This window comes from Trichechus manatus, unplaced genomic scaffold, assembly GCF_000243295.1.
Source record: "Trichechus manatus latirostris isolate Lorelei unplaced genomic scaffold, TriManLat1.0 scaffold00220, whole genome shotgun sequence".
NCBI lineage: Eukaryota > Metazoa > Chordata > Mammalia > Sirenia > Trichechidae > Trichechus > Trichechus manatus.
Genome location: NW_004444156.1, coordinates 3,251,151 through 3,268,533, shown reverse-complemented (window position 1 = coordinate 3,268,533; position 17,383 = coordinate 3,251,151). Strand labels below are relative to the sequence as shown.

General features: G+C 39.3%; 1 protein-coding gene across 1 annotated transcript in view; it reads left to right on the top strand.

Annotated features, from left to right (window-relative positions):
• The first annotated feature begins 9,545 nt into the window (after positions 1–9,545).
• The window catches only part of ANXA10 (annexin A10), a 66,068-nt gene continuing 58,230 nt past the window's right edge, over positions 9,546–17,383 (top strand). Inside the window, exons 1-2 of the mRNA XM_004388883.1 lie at positions 9,546–9,621; positions 13,780–13,874. Of these exons, the coding sequence (XP_004388940.1) occupies positions 9,582–9,621; positions 13,780–13,874 (135 nt within the window). The 5' untranslated portion in view covers positions 9,546–9,581. The remainder of the gene's footprint in view (positions 9,622–13,779; positions 13,875–17,383) is intronic.

The window sequence follows — 17,383 nt, the reverse complement described above, 5'->3', positions numbered from 1 at the left end:
ATGTGTACTGAGTGTTTAATGAGAAACTATTTGTTCTGTAAACCTTCATCTAAAGTACTATAAAAAATTTTTTTTTTAAAAAGTGATTAGGTTTAGGATCTATCCTACACTAACATAACAAAGGAAAAACACTATTTCCAAATAGGATCACATCCAAAGTTACCAAAAAAAAAAAAAAAACCTAGTTTCTGTGGAGTTGATGCTAACTCATGAAGACTCTATGTGAGTCAGAGTAGAACTGTCCTCCAAAACGTTTTCAATGGCTGAATTTTTAGGAGTAGATCACCAGGCTTTTCTTCTGAGGCACCTCTGGGTGGAACCTACCTTCTAACCATTCTGTTAGCAGCCAAGTATTTACCTGTTCGTATCACCAAGGGACTCATCCAAGGTACAAGAGCCAGGAACTCAACACATATTTTGTTGTTGTTATTTGCCATGGAGTCAGTTCTGACTTACAGCAACCCCATGTACAACAGAGCAAAACACTGCCCGGTCCTGCACCATCCTCACGATCGTTGCTAGGTTTGAGCCCATTGTTGCAGCCACTGTGTCAATCCATCTCATTGAGGGTTTTCCTCTTTTTCACTGACCCTCTGCTTTACCAAGCATGATGTCCTTCTCCAGGGACTGATCCCTCCTGTTAATATGTCTAAAGTACGTGAGACAAAATGTCACCATCCTCGCTTCTAAGGAGCATTCTGGCTGGACTTCTTCCAAGACAGATTTGTTTGCTCTTCTGGCAGTCCATGGTATAATCAATATTCTCTGCCAACACCAAAATTCAAAGGCATCAATTCTTCTTCAGTCTTCTTTATTCATTGTCCAGCTTTCACATGCTTATGAAGTGATTGAAAATACCAAGGCTTGGGACACCTTAGTCCTTAAAGCAGCATCTTCTCTTTTTAACACTTTAAAGAAGTCCCTTGCATCAGATTTGCCCAATGCAATACGTCGTTTGATTTATTGACTGCTGCTTTGATGGGCGATGATTGCGGATCCAGGTACAGTGAATTCCTTGACAAGAGCCAGAAATTCAATGCATATTTTGGGAAGACACAGTTTAGTCCATAACACAATTCAAATCAGTTAGTTATGAACCCTGACCTTATGCTTTGAGAGTTAGAGAGTATTGTACAAAGCATGATTCTTTTGCTTACAGGTGCTTGCAATTTGGCCGTTGCCCTCAAACAAATTATTTATGTGGTAAGACAATGCTACAATAAAGAGTATACGTGCCAAATAATGTGCAAATGTTAAGAGGAAGTATTTGTTAACGCGTTGTCACTAAGTAGCTGTGTAGGTACAACAAATTCCTTAGTCTCACTGTGCCTCGTTTATTCATCCACAAAATGTGGGTGGTAATAGCTTTAATACCATAGGGTGGCTCTGGGATGAAATACAATGTCGTGTAATAGAGCTTAGAGCAGTACCTGGCACTTTGTAAACGGTAGCTATTATAGTAAGTCATAAAAGATCATTTTTAACTGTGCTTGCTAGAAAACACTTACTGGAGGTAGGATTTAAATGGAATCTTGAAATATCTATATAAACCTTCATATATATGAAATTCATAGGACGGAAATTTAAATATGAAGCTTTGATCCTGGAAATATTCCCATGTATAAAAATGTATTAAATTATTCTTGCTTAAACCTGGTTTTCAAGGAACATGAAAATTCCAAACAATGCATTTCCAATTTGAGGTATTCACTTCAAACAAAGCCTTCTCAAGAAGACTTCCCTTGAAGTCTTTGCTATTTCTCACTTGAAGATTATCTCTTACCTCCAAATTCCGGGGCATTTTGTTAGACATTTTGTGATATAATTTATCACCTTCAGCCTTGAATGAGCTATGTATATGTATGTGATCTGTAGTAGTAAAAATACCAACAGTGTGTGGTGTAACATGATACACATATTAGTTGCTTATTTAATTTGCTTCAAAAATAACTGAGTAAATTGATAAGAAGTATGTTAAGCTATAAGATATAAAACTAAAATCAATTAATATTTAAGGCAACTTAAACTATGTGGAAAATTCCTCCATAAAAATAAGAAACAACCCAAATGTCCATCAACTCCATTGACTTGTCTAATTATTCAATATAGACGTAGGAAATGTAAATTGTGAACCTACATTTAAAGTTATACACACTACAAAAAAGTGTGGGCTACAATTTTATCGATACACATTTTTTCATGTTAATGGTCTCATTCTCTCATTCAAGAGTATCAGCGTCAATTTCAAACTGATTAAAAATGCATAGATTAAAAAACAGACAATAATAAATGTTGACAAAGTTGTGGAGAAATCTGAACCCTCATCAATTGCTGGTAGGAATGAAAAATGGTGCAGCCACTCTGGAAAATGGTATGACAGTTCCTCAAAAGGTTAAATATAAAATTACCAAATGACCCAGCAATCCCATTCTTAGTTACATACCCAAGAGACTTGAAAGCAGTGACGCAAATAGGCACACAGACACCGATGTTCATGATAGCACTATTGACAGCAAACAAATGGTCCATCAACAGATTAATGGATAAACAAAATGTGGTATATACATACAATGGAATATTACTCTGCCATAAAGAGAAATAAAGTCCTGATATATGCAATAACATGGATAAACCTTGGAAACATTCCGCTGTGTGAAATTAGCCAATCACAAAATGACACATATTGTGTGATATCACTAATATGAAAGACACAGAATAGGCAAAGGTATAGATATTAGAGTTTAATAGTGGTTACCAGGGACGAGAGTGATGGGAAATGGGAATCATTGTTTAGGTAGTATAGAGTTTTGTTTATGGGGATGGAAAATTTGGCAACTGATACTGGTGATGACTGCACAACATGATCAGTGTCATTGGCTTTGTTGAACTGTACACATGAAAAATGTTGAATGGGCAATTGTTGTGTTCTTTATATTTTTACAGTAAAAATGCTTGAAGTTAAAGAAAATTAAGAACATTTGCTGCGCTACTCTGCGAAATTCCAAGTTTAAGTCTTTTAAAAACCAAACCAAACCAAACCCACTGTGGTCGAGTCAATTCCAACTCATAGGGACCCTATAGGACAGAGTAGAACTGCCCCATAGAGTTTCCAAAGAGAGCCTGGTGGATTTGAAATGCTGACCTTTTGGTTAGCAGTCATAGCTCTTAACCACTATACTACCAGGGTTTCCTTACGTCTTTTAGGATATTCAAAATTATATTCTTTTAGTTTGGAGTACATACTATTGTTTTTTCTTGGTTTCCATATAGTCTTAATTTTTTCACCTGAATGTGCTCTTTTCATACAGATGTGTTCTCTTTCAGTTGCTCACCCTCCTCATCCTCCATTTTATCTCTCATAAATAAGACTCATTCTCTAAAATCCTTGCCAGTTGCAGTCCTTTCAGGTCATTGATGTTTTGACATGATTTTCAAACCCCTTAAGTTTGGAGCCCTGGTGGTGCAGTGGTTAAGAGCTACGGCAAGCTACGGCTGCTAACCTAAAGTTCGAATCCACCAGCCATTCCTTGGAAACTCTATGGCGCAGTTCTACTCTATACTATGGGGTTGCTATGAGTTGGAATCAACTTGACAGCAACAGGTTTGATTTTGGTTTGGGTTAATCTCATTAAAAACATAATAGGAGGACAGAGATGCCATTTCTGCCTGATATTAGGTAATCAGGAAATGGTTACCCTTTGTTGGTTTGTTTAGTGAGGAATTTAACTGGGAATACATTTGCATGTAACTATTAAGCCCAATCATAACATTATATGGTATAAAACTAAATTCCAGTGGTATGAATTAGAAATATTAAAGGCAATACCTAGAACCGAAGCCAATATATTCTATTTTGCTAAATTGCAAATCAATTTGATGAAGAAATATGTGTTGTCAAAATTCTGACAGTCTGTTGAAAATTTTGAAAATGCTAAATCAGCAGTGACTTCAACTGAAATATTGAACCACTCATACAAGAATGGACCACATAGAATCAATGGCTTCAAAGATTTATGGTCTAAAAGGAACAGAAAGATATAATCCATAGTCTTTATGCAGGGGGTCTCCACATAAGACTGCCTCAAACACTTGAATGAATGGGATGTCATTCAAGTTACCATACTGGAATGTGTTAATAAACCTAGATATTCCCATGAATCTGCCTTTCATCCTGTAGGCCTGAATAGAAAGCAAAAAATGAGAAGTGCTTTAGACATTGAGGTCTTAGGCATAGAAAGACAAATGATGAGTTTGATCTTTTAGAAGGATTGCTCTGGCAACAGAGATAAATTGGACCTACCTAGAAGCTCTCTGGATACAACCCCAGGGGAAGGTGACAAAGCCTTTACTAAAGTAGTGTTAAGGGGAAAGAAAAAGAAGAGAAATCACACGAAGCCTACCATGAGGGCAGGACTGACGGAATTGCCCAGAACAGCTCATTAGATGTGGAGTATATGGGAGAGGGAAATGTTTCCAGATGAATACCAGGTTTGGGTTATACTTTTTTTGATAATAAGCATGTTAACCCCTTCTTTAGTGTTGGCTGTTTTTAAAGCCATTGAAAATGCTTGAGAACAATTCTTGGCAGATATGAAGCAGAAGAAATTACGAACTGTAGACCTTCAGGAGAATTTAGGGGATTCAGGCCTGAGATAGTAGAGATCGAAGCACCAGTGGTCAGAGCTGAGTAAATGCTTGGTTCAGGGGAAATGCCCTGTGGAAAGGGAATTCCAAGATTTCAATAGAATTTCCTCTTAAGGCTCTAAAAATCCTGAATTAACTAATCTACCGACCTTTCTGTTAGCAGCTGAGGGCTTTATCACCGCACCAGGAGGGCTCCTCTAAATTAACTAGAGATCTAATAATCCTAACTCCGCTAAAACTAGGGAACTTCCTGACGCTGAATTATTCATTAAAACCTGTGTTCTAGAAGGTATTCAGTTAGTCAGATTGTCCACTCACATGGCTAACATTTGAAAGTTTGCAAGTCTTGAGATACTCAGGTTGGCAAGGTGAGTGTGACTCAAAACAACCTGGGAAACATAATTAAAATGTGGGTGATAGATTTGGGGAACATGGCTTTATGGCGCCCAGCTCCTTGACTGGCGATGAATAAATGAAATATCATACAATTATTGATGTACATATTGGTATGAGATAGTAAAAATAATTGTATCGACTTTACAAGCAAAATATATGTAATTTTTCCAGCCTGCACAGAGCCAAATGTCAACAATTTTGCAACTTTTCATTTTGTTAAAGAGATTTATCCATTATTTACTCGGGGGTAATTTTTACAACCAAATTTCAAATTTGTAATTACCCTTGCTCTTTTACATAGTAAGTTTGTATGGTCGTTTATTTTGTCTTTTAAAAAGGAAGTATTTTTTTTAAATTATTATTTGTCAAAACTCAAATTCACAAATGGCTAGGAGCAAAGATTATATTTTGATTGCCTCGTGGTAAGGATGCAAATTGAAATGACAGACATTAGAATCTACTTTGCCTTAGACAAGTGAGACTATTTCTAATTCTGTCAATTTTCAAAACAAGAAAAATGAAATAATCTTACCATATACACATATATGTTCCTTTTCACTGCTACATTTGAAAATGTTCATTTCTTCAGTGTTTTCAATTCATCCTGAGGCAAGAAAAAACTAGGCACGTGTATATATATATATATATATATAAAGAACATGGATGTAAAAGATATCAACGTTGAAAAACACCTGAAACAAAATTTTCTGACCCTTTCAGAAGGTGAAACTACTGTCAGCGAGTTAACTTGCAATATGTCTCAATAACTATTGTTGTGAGGTGCTTTCAAGTCAATTCCAACTCATAGCGACCCCATGTGACAGAGTAGAAATGTCCCATTGGGTTTTCTTGGCTGTGATCTTTATAGAAGCAGGTTGCCAAGTTTTTCTCACAGAGTGGCTGGATGAATTTAAACCGCCAACCTTTTGGTCAGCAGCTGAGCTCTTAACTACTGTGCCACCAAGGCTCCTAGTGGGAGAACAGCTCAGTTTGCTTTGACTTCATCAGAGGGACTGGTATTGAGTATTAAGAAATGCATAGAATACGGTTGAGCACAAATTTTGGAAAAAGAATTCCAAGATAATTTGACCTGACTCATAGCTACCCTATAGCGTTTCCAAGGCTGTAAATCCCTACGGCAACAGACTGCCACGTCTTTCCCCCGTGGAGCGGCTGGTGGTTTCGAACCGCCAACCGTTCAGTCAACAGTCGATCACTTTAGCCACTACACCACCAGGGCTCCTTGTAGCTATATACTAGTTACCAAAAAAAATGTTTTATGAAACAGAGCAATTAATCAATCAACTGATTATTTTAAACAATTACTTAATTGGGGGGTGGGTCAAAGAAAGTTAAAACTGGTACTTGATAGTTTGATCAGTCAAAATGATCATTAAGAGACAAAGTCAAGTATTTCAATGACAAAATAAGTAAAATGAACAGTATGTGCTTTGCATGCAATAATGTCGTTGACTTAAATGCAATTGAAGTATAATAACTAGAGAAAATTAATCTAATGATTTAATATGCCACATAAACAAGCCCGAATGACAAATGCTTACTAGAAAAAATTTGTGTGTGTGTGAATTTCTAAGCATCTGCAGTTTTTGTAACTTTTACTTTTGGATTTACTTACAGTACATTTTTAGTATATTCATTTAAGCCCATTGGCAAGGAGATAATTTAAATGGCAAGGAGATTAGAACTGTAAAAAAAAATGAAAGAAAGAAAACCATTTTTTACATTATCTTGTAAAAAATACATCGTCCACTAGTGATCTCAAGGATTTAAAAAGTAAGTAAATAAACTAATATGAAGAAAAAAAAATGGTCTTCTTCAACCTGCAAATTGTGTCTGATAAATCATTGCAGATGTTTCTAACTCTCGTTCTCTCTAACATTCAGAGCAGTTTTTTGGTTTTTGGTTTTGTGTGTCTGTGTTTTGCATAAAGGCACATAATTTTATTTTGTGGCGCTTGCTTCAGTCCAAACCCTAGGGATCTTAGTCTGGCCAATAACAAAATGTTTTGCAGTAGATATTTGCTCTCTGTGTCTAAAATTGCCTGGATAATTTACACTATTTAACAGCATTTCTTATTATTTTCAAATACATTATTCTCTTTTTAACCTCAAAACAGCCCTGTAAATGCTCCAGCCTGTGGCAGTCAGCCTGGTGAAGGTCACCAAGGCTGTTCTGTCCCCACAAGAACCCAAGTCTCCTAACCCAGAAAGTAAAACATTTCTTTCCTTTGCCCCAACGAGGCTTTAATTTTCCCAAAGAAAAAACTGATAAGGAACTATAGAGACCAAAACGATTTAGTAAATGGCAGTGACAAATATCAGAAAAGAAATGTTCGCATTTAAAGGCAGATGACTATTTCAAGAAAATTCTTGAGGTGGAGAGAATCAATTTAGGAATTTACGTTAGAATTGTAATCCGTATAAGAAGAATCAAAGTCTATGGTCCTCAGAGTGTCTCACCAGGAGCAAACGTTAGTGAACGAGTCAGAAAATTTGTTCTGTTTCCTAATCTACAACTGGAGAAGGGCTCAAAGAGAACTTTGCTTTGAGGTCATCTATCTCCAATAAACTTGAGATCTCAGAATCAAATAAGCAATTCATTTGTAAATGAATGTGAGTTAGCAATGTCGGATTGCTAAATGTAATTACATATGTCTGTCCATGTGTGACACAGTGGTTAAGAGCTATGGCTGCTAACCAAAAGGTCGGCAGTTTGAATCCACCAGCCACTCCTTGGAAACAGTATGGAGCAGTTCTACTCTGTCCTATAGGGCCACTTTTAGTCAAAATCGACTCGACAGCAATGGGTTTGGTTTTTGGTTTGGGTCTGTCATGGTTTGAATTACGTCCCCCAAAAAATGTGTATATCAGTTTGTCTGGGCCATGATTCCTGGTACTGTGTGATTTTCCTATATGTTGTAAACCTGCGTCTATGATGTTAACGAGGGAGGATGGGTGGCAGTTGTGTTAGTAAGGCAGGACCTGATCTACAGGACTGGATTGTGTCCTGAGGCAATCTCTTGAGATATAAAAGAAGTGAGCAGTGAGACAGGGGGACCTCATACCATCAAGCAAGCAGTGCCAGGAGCAGAGCGCGTCCTTTGGACCAGGGTCCCTGCGCTGAGAAGCTCCTAGTCTGGGGGAACACTGATGAGAAGGCTGAGAGAGAGAAAGCCTTCCCCTGGAGCTGACGCCCTGAATTTGGACTTTTAGCCTACTTTACTGTGAGGAACTAAATTTCTCTTTGTTAAAGCCATCCACTTGGGGTATTTCTGTTATAGCAGCACTAGAAGATAAGACAGGGTCCATGTGTGTAGTTCAGAAGTACATTCTCTACCATATCTGCACTCCTAAGGATGAAAATTATCACCATGGTTTTCTGTCTACTTCAAATGAACATCTTCATGGTTATTAGTATCCGTGAAATATAACCCAAACTCAACTGAATTCTTAGCTTTACCTCAACTGAACAGTGTTCTTAAATCTCCAAGAACCTCTTCACAAGCATGCTGGTATTGGTAGGTATATTTATTTAACTAGAATTGATGGCTGAGTCTTGTGCTCAGGAATTCATGTTCTTCTGTTAGACAACAGGCACTACTAGAAAGCTTCATCTTCAGCTAGGATGTTATAGCCGTAGAAAAGCTCAGTGAATTTCTGAGTTCTTCTCTGGGCTTGGCAAACCTGTCTGCCATGGGAAGGTGGTGTTTGTCCAACATTTCTGGGCACAGGACGATAAACAGGAGGAAAACTTCCCTTCTTCTTCATAAATTTTGTTGACAGTTCTCTTGCGCCCAGTGTCAGTGTGATGATGTGGTTTTTAGTCCTGGCTGGGTTTGTCTGAAATAATGGACCATGTGGATCCAAAGCTTGTCTTAAATGTTCGGCCGTTTTATTATTGGCAAGAGAGAGAGTGTCAACGGAAGGTCAGCTGTGTTTTAGTTTTCCTCTGCAGCTGCAAGTGTTAGCTGAAAATCTCTGTCCGACCCATATCACTTAGATGTTGATGAATTCCATAATCCAAATTCAGATAGTTCCAATTTTTCTAATATGATGTTAGGTCCTCTAAGGTACAAAAAAGCTATAATCACAAGTGGCATTTCTAATTCCTGCGAATGGCAGGAATTTCCCCAGAACAGTTTTCAGTTTCTACAAATTAGGCTTCCATTCCTGAAAATGCTTAGCATGTATTAAGGAGACACATATTTTTAATTTGATTCTTTCACTTTCCTACTGTTGGTTCCGGTACCTCAGTTTCCTAGATGAGCAGTAGATGTCTACACAGTGGAGGCCAATGGATAAAACACACTCAGTCAAATTTGTTCTCTACAATTAACATACACAATTGTTCAATAGACTTGTGTGTATGTCTGACAGTAATTTACGTATATAGACTATAGTTTTCATTTTTCTGGAAAAACTTTGAATCCCTTTGCTACAAATCACTCCAATCTCTTTCTCATTGACTCTTCCCATCAGGTGCAAGGAACCATCTTTCCGGCTCCCAATTTCAATCCCATTATGGATGCCCAAATGCTAGGAGGAGCACTGCAAGGATTTGGTAAGCCTGATAACTTCTACCATGTTTGATTGTCATCTACTTTTTCTTTTGTTGCTTTACTTTGTTTTAAGACTATAATACGGGTGTGAAAACCTGATGTCCAAGAAAGTGAAGACACAGATTAAAAAATAAAAAGTAAAGCTGGGCAAGAAGTAGGTTGAGAAGGAAAGTAATAGAAAAGAAAAATAATGAGGAAGAGATTTGCTTTTCTCAATTGCCAATCTGATCTTGATGTGTTTTTCCCTTACATCCTGAAATGCCTCATCGCTAATGGTTAAATGAAATCCCAAACAAAAACCTTAATCTAAGATAAAGCAGCCTTCTTGACCTTGTCCTTATTTTTCTAGCCTTTCTTTTGCTACTTCCACTTGCAGCCAAATCTAACTTCTTGTTATTCTCTCAAACGACTCTGCTTTTTCCCACATCTCTGTAAATTGGCTTAATAATCCCCCTGCCTGGAATGCAATTTTCTTCTCTTGTCTACTTTCTTCAAGATTGTGTCCAAATGACCTTATTTGAGCACGCCAGGCTCAACCGCGTACACCAATCCTAGGTCCCCTGCTTCTGCGCGAGCATGTCACTGACCTCACAATCACTGTTCTTGTCCTCCTGTCTCACCTGCTGTCTGCACTGTGAGCTCCCAGAGAGTGGACTCTGGGGTACTGGTATTTAATCGATATTCAGTGAATGAAGCTAGAGCTTAGAGAAGGAATATAGAAAGAAGAAAGCTGGAGTATCGTTGGGTTCTTTTAAAAAAGATTTAATCTTTAAATAAGATAGGGCATAGCATTGTTAAGCATCAACGTATTTCCTTTAACTGTAACCTGTTTTGAGATGACTTCTCACGAGCACTAAGACAAATACTGACAACATAAAAGAAACTTTGGCATAAAATGAAATCCTTGACCTTGACAACTTCAATCTTTTCTCCGTTTCCAATGATGTTGCTTATTGGTCCAGTTGTGAGGATTTTTGTTTTCTTTGTGTTGGGGTGTAATCCATACTAAAGGCTTTGATCTTCATCAGTAAGTGCTTCACGTCCTCTTCACTTTCAGCAAGCAAGGTTGTGTCATCTGCATAAGCAGGGTTGTTAATGAGTCTTCCTCCAATCCTGATGCCCCCGTTCTTCTTCATATTGTCCTTAAAGGATCTTTAAGTATGCTCTCTAAAGTCTGTTTTAGGAGTTTGCAACGTTTTCATGCCTTTTAAAATATCAATGAATGCTAGAAAAATACAGAGGCAGGGTAACAAAAAGTTATGGATTACCTTTTTTTTTTCAGGAGTGAGTGCAATTTTTGCTTTAAAACTCTAGATCAGAACAATCTATTCAATGATTGTTTTTTTTCTTTGCTCCAGTTTCAATTTTCCTGTGGTTGGAATTTTTGGATCAGAATATGGATTCATTTTGACCATCAGAATCTTTTGCTTGTCAGTGTTTTAGGCTATTTCAGGAGTTTTTAGTCTTGATAGAGTTGCCTTTATGTCACTAACAATAAATATATCTGCTGAATTATTTAAGGTTTTTTTTTCCTAAAACACTAAAGATTTGTAGACTTTTTGCACATCACAAGAAACTTTTTGTTAAAATTATTCATATTTGCACATTTATTGATATTTCAAATTATATTATTTTCTATCCATTTCTTATGCTGAGCCTTGGTGGCTCAGTGGTTAAGAGCTCGGCTGCTAACCAAAAGGTCGGCAGTTCGAATCCACCAGCTGCACCTTGGAAACTCTGTGGGGCAGTTCTGTGAGTACTATGGGGTCACTATGAGTAGGAATTGACTGGAAGGCAATAGGTTTTTTTTGGGGGGAAGGGGGTTATTCATTTCTTAACACATGGTTGCATAATTATATGTGAGATTTAATTTTGTTTGGACTGTATCAATAAAAACTATTGTACTCTGTTATAATTTTTAAAAGTTTTTAGTTAATTACCTTGGATTTCTAGATAGATAGTAATATCCTCTGCAAATAATAATTTTGATTTCTTCTTTAGAATCATGGTATGGTTATCTCTTTCCTGTCCTATTGCATTAGGTCAGGAAACTCTAGATAATTGTTTTTTCTGAGTTTAAAATTCTGGCATAATGAACCATAGTCATTTTTGATGATTTTCTGTTGTATATGGATGGCCAGAGAGGTAAAATTTGCCTAACAGTCAAGAAAACAATTATTACTGAAATTGCAAATTGTTTTTAAACAGCATCGAGTTTATTAAAAAAACAAAAAAAACGAATTTCGGCCTTTCTGGTTCCTTGTTTAGACTTAGGCTGTGGGTTAGAAGTGGTTCTACCTGTCCAAGCCCTCACTAGGATGATCTGGCAATTATATGGGTTCAGAGATAACAAAACAGATTAGAGAACAGGTACTATTTGTTTCTGTCTCACAGATTACAAAGACTTCAGGCCTCACTGCATGTCAGAAACAGCTCATATTCCTTACTATGTAACATAAACAGAAAACCCAAACCTGTTGCTGTCAAGTCAATTCTGACTCACAGCAACCCTACCGGACAGAATAGAACTGCCCGATAAGGTTTCAAGGAGCGCCTGGTGGATTTGAACTGCTGACCTTTTGGTTAGCAGCAGTAGCTCTTAACCACTACACCACCAGGGTTTCCCTACGATGGAAAGACTATAGTAATTACGCCCATGTGATGATTCCAGTGAGCCAGTCCGCGTTGGGTCATTCCAATTCAAGGTGACTCCACGTGTGGCAGAGCAGAACTGTGCTCCACAGGGTTTTCAGTAGCTGATTTTTCGGAACTAGACCTCGGGTCCTTTTTTCCGAGATGCCTCTCGGTGGACTGGGACTGCCCATCTGTCAGTTAGCAGCTGAGCGTGTTAAGTATTTGCACCACCCAGGCGCTCCAACGCGATGGTAGTGACAGTCAAACAGTGGCAGTAATTGAGAAATCTTCTGTTTATATTAACCATGTGCAAAAGTTGTAGAACAATTTACTGGTGTTCCTTTAAGCAAGGGCCTCGACTGGGTTATCCCGGGACACATTGTGCTCCATGCCTTTCCTGTGGAGACTGTCTTTTCTCTCACAAGCCAGAAACCTCCGTATTTGGAGCTGGTTCTATGACTTTCCCCGCCCCTGTCACAGCTTTCAGGCCGTTTCTTCCACCTGCTCTTCCTTTGGCTTCTAATCGGCACGGTCTTCTAGGTAAATCTTAGTCTCTTTCCCCCATTAACTGGCTATTTCAGCACCTGACTCACAGCCTGCCTGTTGTCCCAGGGCCATCAGGGATGATTTTAATTTCCAAAAGGATGATCTGCTTAACAGCCTAAGCTTTCAATTCATTTATCTCCAGTAAGCGTCTCCTTCACTCTGACTATAATTACAGCTAAATTTATCTAAACTAGTTCTGTGTTCCCTCAGTGATGCAGACAGTTAATGCTCCTGGATGCTAACCAAAAGCTTGGAGATTTGAGTCCACCCAGCGGTGCCTGGAAAGAAAGGCCTGGTGATCTACTCCCCAAAAATTAGCCATCGGAAACCCTGTGGGGCACAATTCTACTCTGAATCACATGGGGTCACGTGAGTCAGAACCAACTCAATGACAACTGGTTGTCAGCTCCGTGAGCTGGTATATCATGAAGCAGACGACACATATAGCGCAGCCTGTATTACGGGCAAGCGAACATGTTCCATGCGAACCACGACAGACGCATGCTGTCCTTCAGAAAGGTGCAGACAGACGTCTTACGCCCTCATCACTTCCTTCGCGGTTAGCCCTCCTTCCCCTGGAGGTTCTGGACCAGAGCAATCCTTTTTCACTTAATATGTGTTCACTGTGAATCATCTCTCTCTAACTGTAAAATGAGCAAGATGTGCCCATTTAAACGCTCATGAGCTGGAAGATCAGGGACGCCTTTTTTGGTGGGATAGGAGAGGTGGTTGAAGAAAGACCACATTTTCTTTGCGCCCCTGGATTTTTTATTGGATCTTTTTAAAGGAAGGGAGGCAATATGTAGTGATAGCACTAAAATAAGAGAAAGGAGAGGCAGGCTCCATCAACAGTAAGTTAAAATTGCTCTCTGCGATAAAGTACCATCAGGGATAAAGTGTGCATATTGATTTGATTCTTAGGGTTCTTCCTAACTACAGAATAGCAACTATATTAATCTTCAAATATTATACTTCTCCAGACTGTAACAAAGACATGCTGATCGACATTCTAACTCAACGCTGCAATGCGCAAAGGCAGATGATCGCGGAGGCGTACCAGAGCATATACGGCCGGGTAAGACCTCTTCACCTTGACCTGTTCCTAGGGCCAAACGTGTCCGAAATCACAGCACTGCCAGCAAACAGGTAATATTACGTTTTCAGTCTCACAGATTACACGGATTTCAGGCCCTGCCATATGTTAGCAGGAGCTCATATCCCTCCACTATGTTTCAGGGAATAAAAGAACAACATATCACGAAGTCATTCATGTGTGCAGTTTGTTCACGCTCTCAGTGATCCGCTCGTCCCTTGGCAAAAATCATACAGCCTCCGAAAAGGAAAGAGTCGGTAGCCTTACACTGCCAGTTGGTCCAATTAGGCTAAAATGTTGCCGTGGAAACGCCCCCATGAAGAGCTTCAGGGAGGCACAGAAAGGATTAAAGATCACCAGGTCAAAAAATCAGGTCTGCCATTTTCCACAGGGCCTCGCTTCGCTCTCAACAGAAGTGAATTCTCTACCAGCTTGCCTTCTCACAGCCCGCGGTTATAAAGACCATTAACAAAGGAAGGCAGTTTAAAAATAGATGAAGGTAATAAAACTATCCATAGTGTTTTAAAGTAATCACATTCTAATTTCCAAGCAAGTATCGATAAAGATTCCTTTCTTTTGTTGTGCATCTGAACCACAGATTCAGAACAAAAACTCTTCAGGCTGAAAGAACCTGAAATAGCACTTACTTCGTAAACTGAGCATTACTGATGTAACGCTATCATAAAACATTCTCTATAGAGTTAGTCCCGTATAAATTTACTCCATGTCGAAGCCTCACTCTTTGAATAACTATAATACATGACTTAAAGAACAGCCCTCAGCTGTAGAATGAATTAATGATCCCAAAAGATCACTCCTGCTAGTGAAATTAATTGAATTAATCCAAAGAAGGAGGCTCGACGTATGCATTTTTTTCCAGATAGAACTGTCATCCCACCTCTCATATTCCCATGACACTACAGATAGCTTTCTTTTGAATGTAAAGATGAAAACTACAAAAGTTGTATCATTGGTATTCTAATATTATTTTCGTGAGCCCTCATGGCTCGGTGGTTAAGCATTAGGCTGCTCACCAAAAGGTCGAAGGTTCGAACCTCTAGCCTCTATGCAGGAGAAAAGACTTGCAGATCTGCTCTGGTAAAGATTATAGCCTAGAAAACACTATGTGGCAGTTCTACTCTGTCATATAGGGTCACTTTCAGTTGGAATTGACTCGATGGCATTTTTTTTTAATGCTTTTTTAATACACAGTGATATACAGGAGGTCTTTTTTTAGTAAATTTTTTTAAAAACACAATGTATATATACATCTTTGCTCTTTACATATCAGGTTAGTTTAGGTCAAAGCATTACTTAGCCAATCTCTACAAAATTAGCTGAAAGCAGTGTCTGAGTCATCTAGCGCTGCTATAACAGAAATACCACAAGTGGATGGCTTCAACAAACAGACGTTTATTCTCTCACAGTCTAGTAGTCTACAAGTCCGAATTCAGGGTGCCAGCTCCAGCAGAAGGCTTTCTGTCTCTGTTGGCTCTGGGGCAAATTCCTTGTTATCCATCTTCCCTGGTCTAGAAGCTTCTCAGGCGCAGGGACCCCGGGTCCAAAGGATGCACTCTGCTCCCAGGGCTGCTTTCGTGGTGGTATGAGTTTCTCTTTTATATCTCAAAAGAATTGACTCAAGATACAGTCCAGTCTTGTAGATGGAGTCCTGCCTCATTAACATAACCGCTGCTAATCCCATCTCATTAACGTCATAGAGGTAGGATTTACAACACGTAGGTAAATCACATCAGGTGACGAAACGGTGGGCAATCACACAATTCTGGGGATCATGGCCTAGCCAAGTTGGCAGACATTTTGGGGGGACACAATTCAATCCATGACAAGCAGATTATAAAATAATTAAGAAATGAGGTACATAGATTCAAGGAATTTAAAATCCATAGAAGAATTTATAATCTCATGAAGAATCTCTTACTATACATATAAAGTCTCTCACTATACATATAAAGTCTTAGAGTTTGTTAAACCCTCCTATTTTGCTGAATAGTCCATACTTCGTGGAAAAGCATGGCTGATTCTCTAAATTGTACAAACTGGAAAACAGGGAGTCAGCTGGCTCCTTCCCTCCGAAACATGCGGTCAGTTACCAAGTCCTGTAAATTGGCCGATTCTCCTCTCATTCCTTCCCTCTCTTTGTCCACACTTCCACAGTCTTGACTCAGGTCCTCATCTCTCCGCCACCCCACTCCCATCCACCTTGCACACTACTGCCAGAATGACTTCCCAAATCTAAATTTTCACTCCTCACTTTCCTGCTTTAATCTTTCAGAATTTACCCCATTCCTCCCTCACAAAAATCCATATGTCCTCGGAATAAATCCAAACTACTTCCCAGGGCATACAAAGTCTTGGTTGCTTTGTTTCTGCTCTCCCATCTTAATCCCGCTCGTCTTCCTTTTTTCTTGTTCTTGTGTGCCTTCTGGTTGATTTCCACTCATAGTGACCCAATGTGACAGAGTAGAATTGCCCCCATAGGGTTTCCTAAGCTGTAATCTTTACGGAAGAAGACCTTGTGGTGCAGTGGTTAAAGCATTCACCTGCTAACCAAAAGGTCAGCAATTCGAACCCACCAGCTGTTCCACAGGAGAAAGATGTGGCAGTCTGCTTCCCTAAAGATTTACAGTCTTGGAAACCCTATGAGGCTGTTCTACTCTGTACAGTAGGGTTGCTATGAGTCGGAACCAAACCGATGGCAATGGGTTTGTTTATTTTGGTTCAATCTTTATGGGAACAGATCGTCCGGTCTTTTCTCCCGCATAGCCGCTGGTGGGCTTGAACCTCCAACCTTTTGGTGAGCAGCCAAGCACTTAACCGTTGGGTCACCAGGGCTCCCTTTCAATTGCACTTAAACTTCTCTGCGCTAACCAAGTCTGCGCTCTCAACTTTAGTCACGGTGCATCATCCATCTCCAGTGACCTGCTTCTTAATTCCACCTACTGCACACCCACTCCTCTTCCCCGGCGTTTGACGCCATTCCTTACACCACTGCTCCCGAAACGGAGTGGGGCTGGCTTGTGGTGCCACGGCATCCTTCACATAACTTCCCACAGCACCTGAGTACCGTTCGTGAACTTTGCTTATGTTTCCTTCACCAGCCTGCAAATTTGTTTGCTTACTTTTTTTTTTAATGTTGTAATTAAATGAAGTTTACATTTCAAGTTAGTTTCCCATACAGAATTTTTTTTTACATACATTGTTATGAGACCCCAACCACTCACCCCATTCTGCGACAGCACTCTCCTCCCCTCCGCCCCTGATTCCCCATGAGCATTTAACCAGCTCCTAACTCTCTCTGCCTTCCCCTCTCACCTCTGGACAGAAGCCGCCCCTTTGGTCTTTTGTATCTACTTGTCTAAGAGGCACATTCTTCAAAAGTATCACTTTATGTCCCACAGTCCAGTCCAATCCCTGTTTGAAGAGTTGGCCTCGGAAATTGTTTTAGTTCTGGGGTGATGGAGAGACCAGGG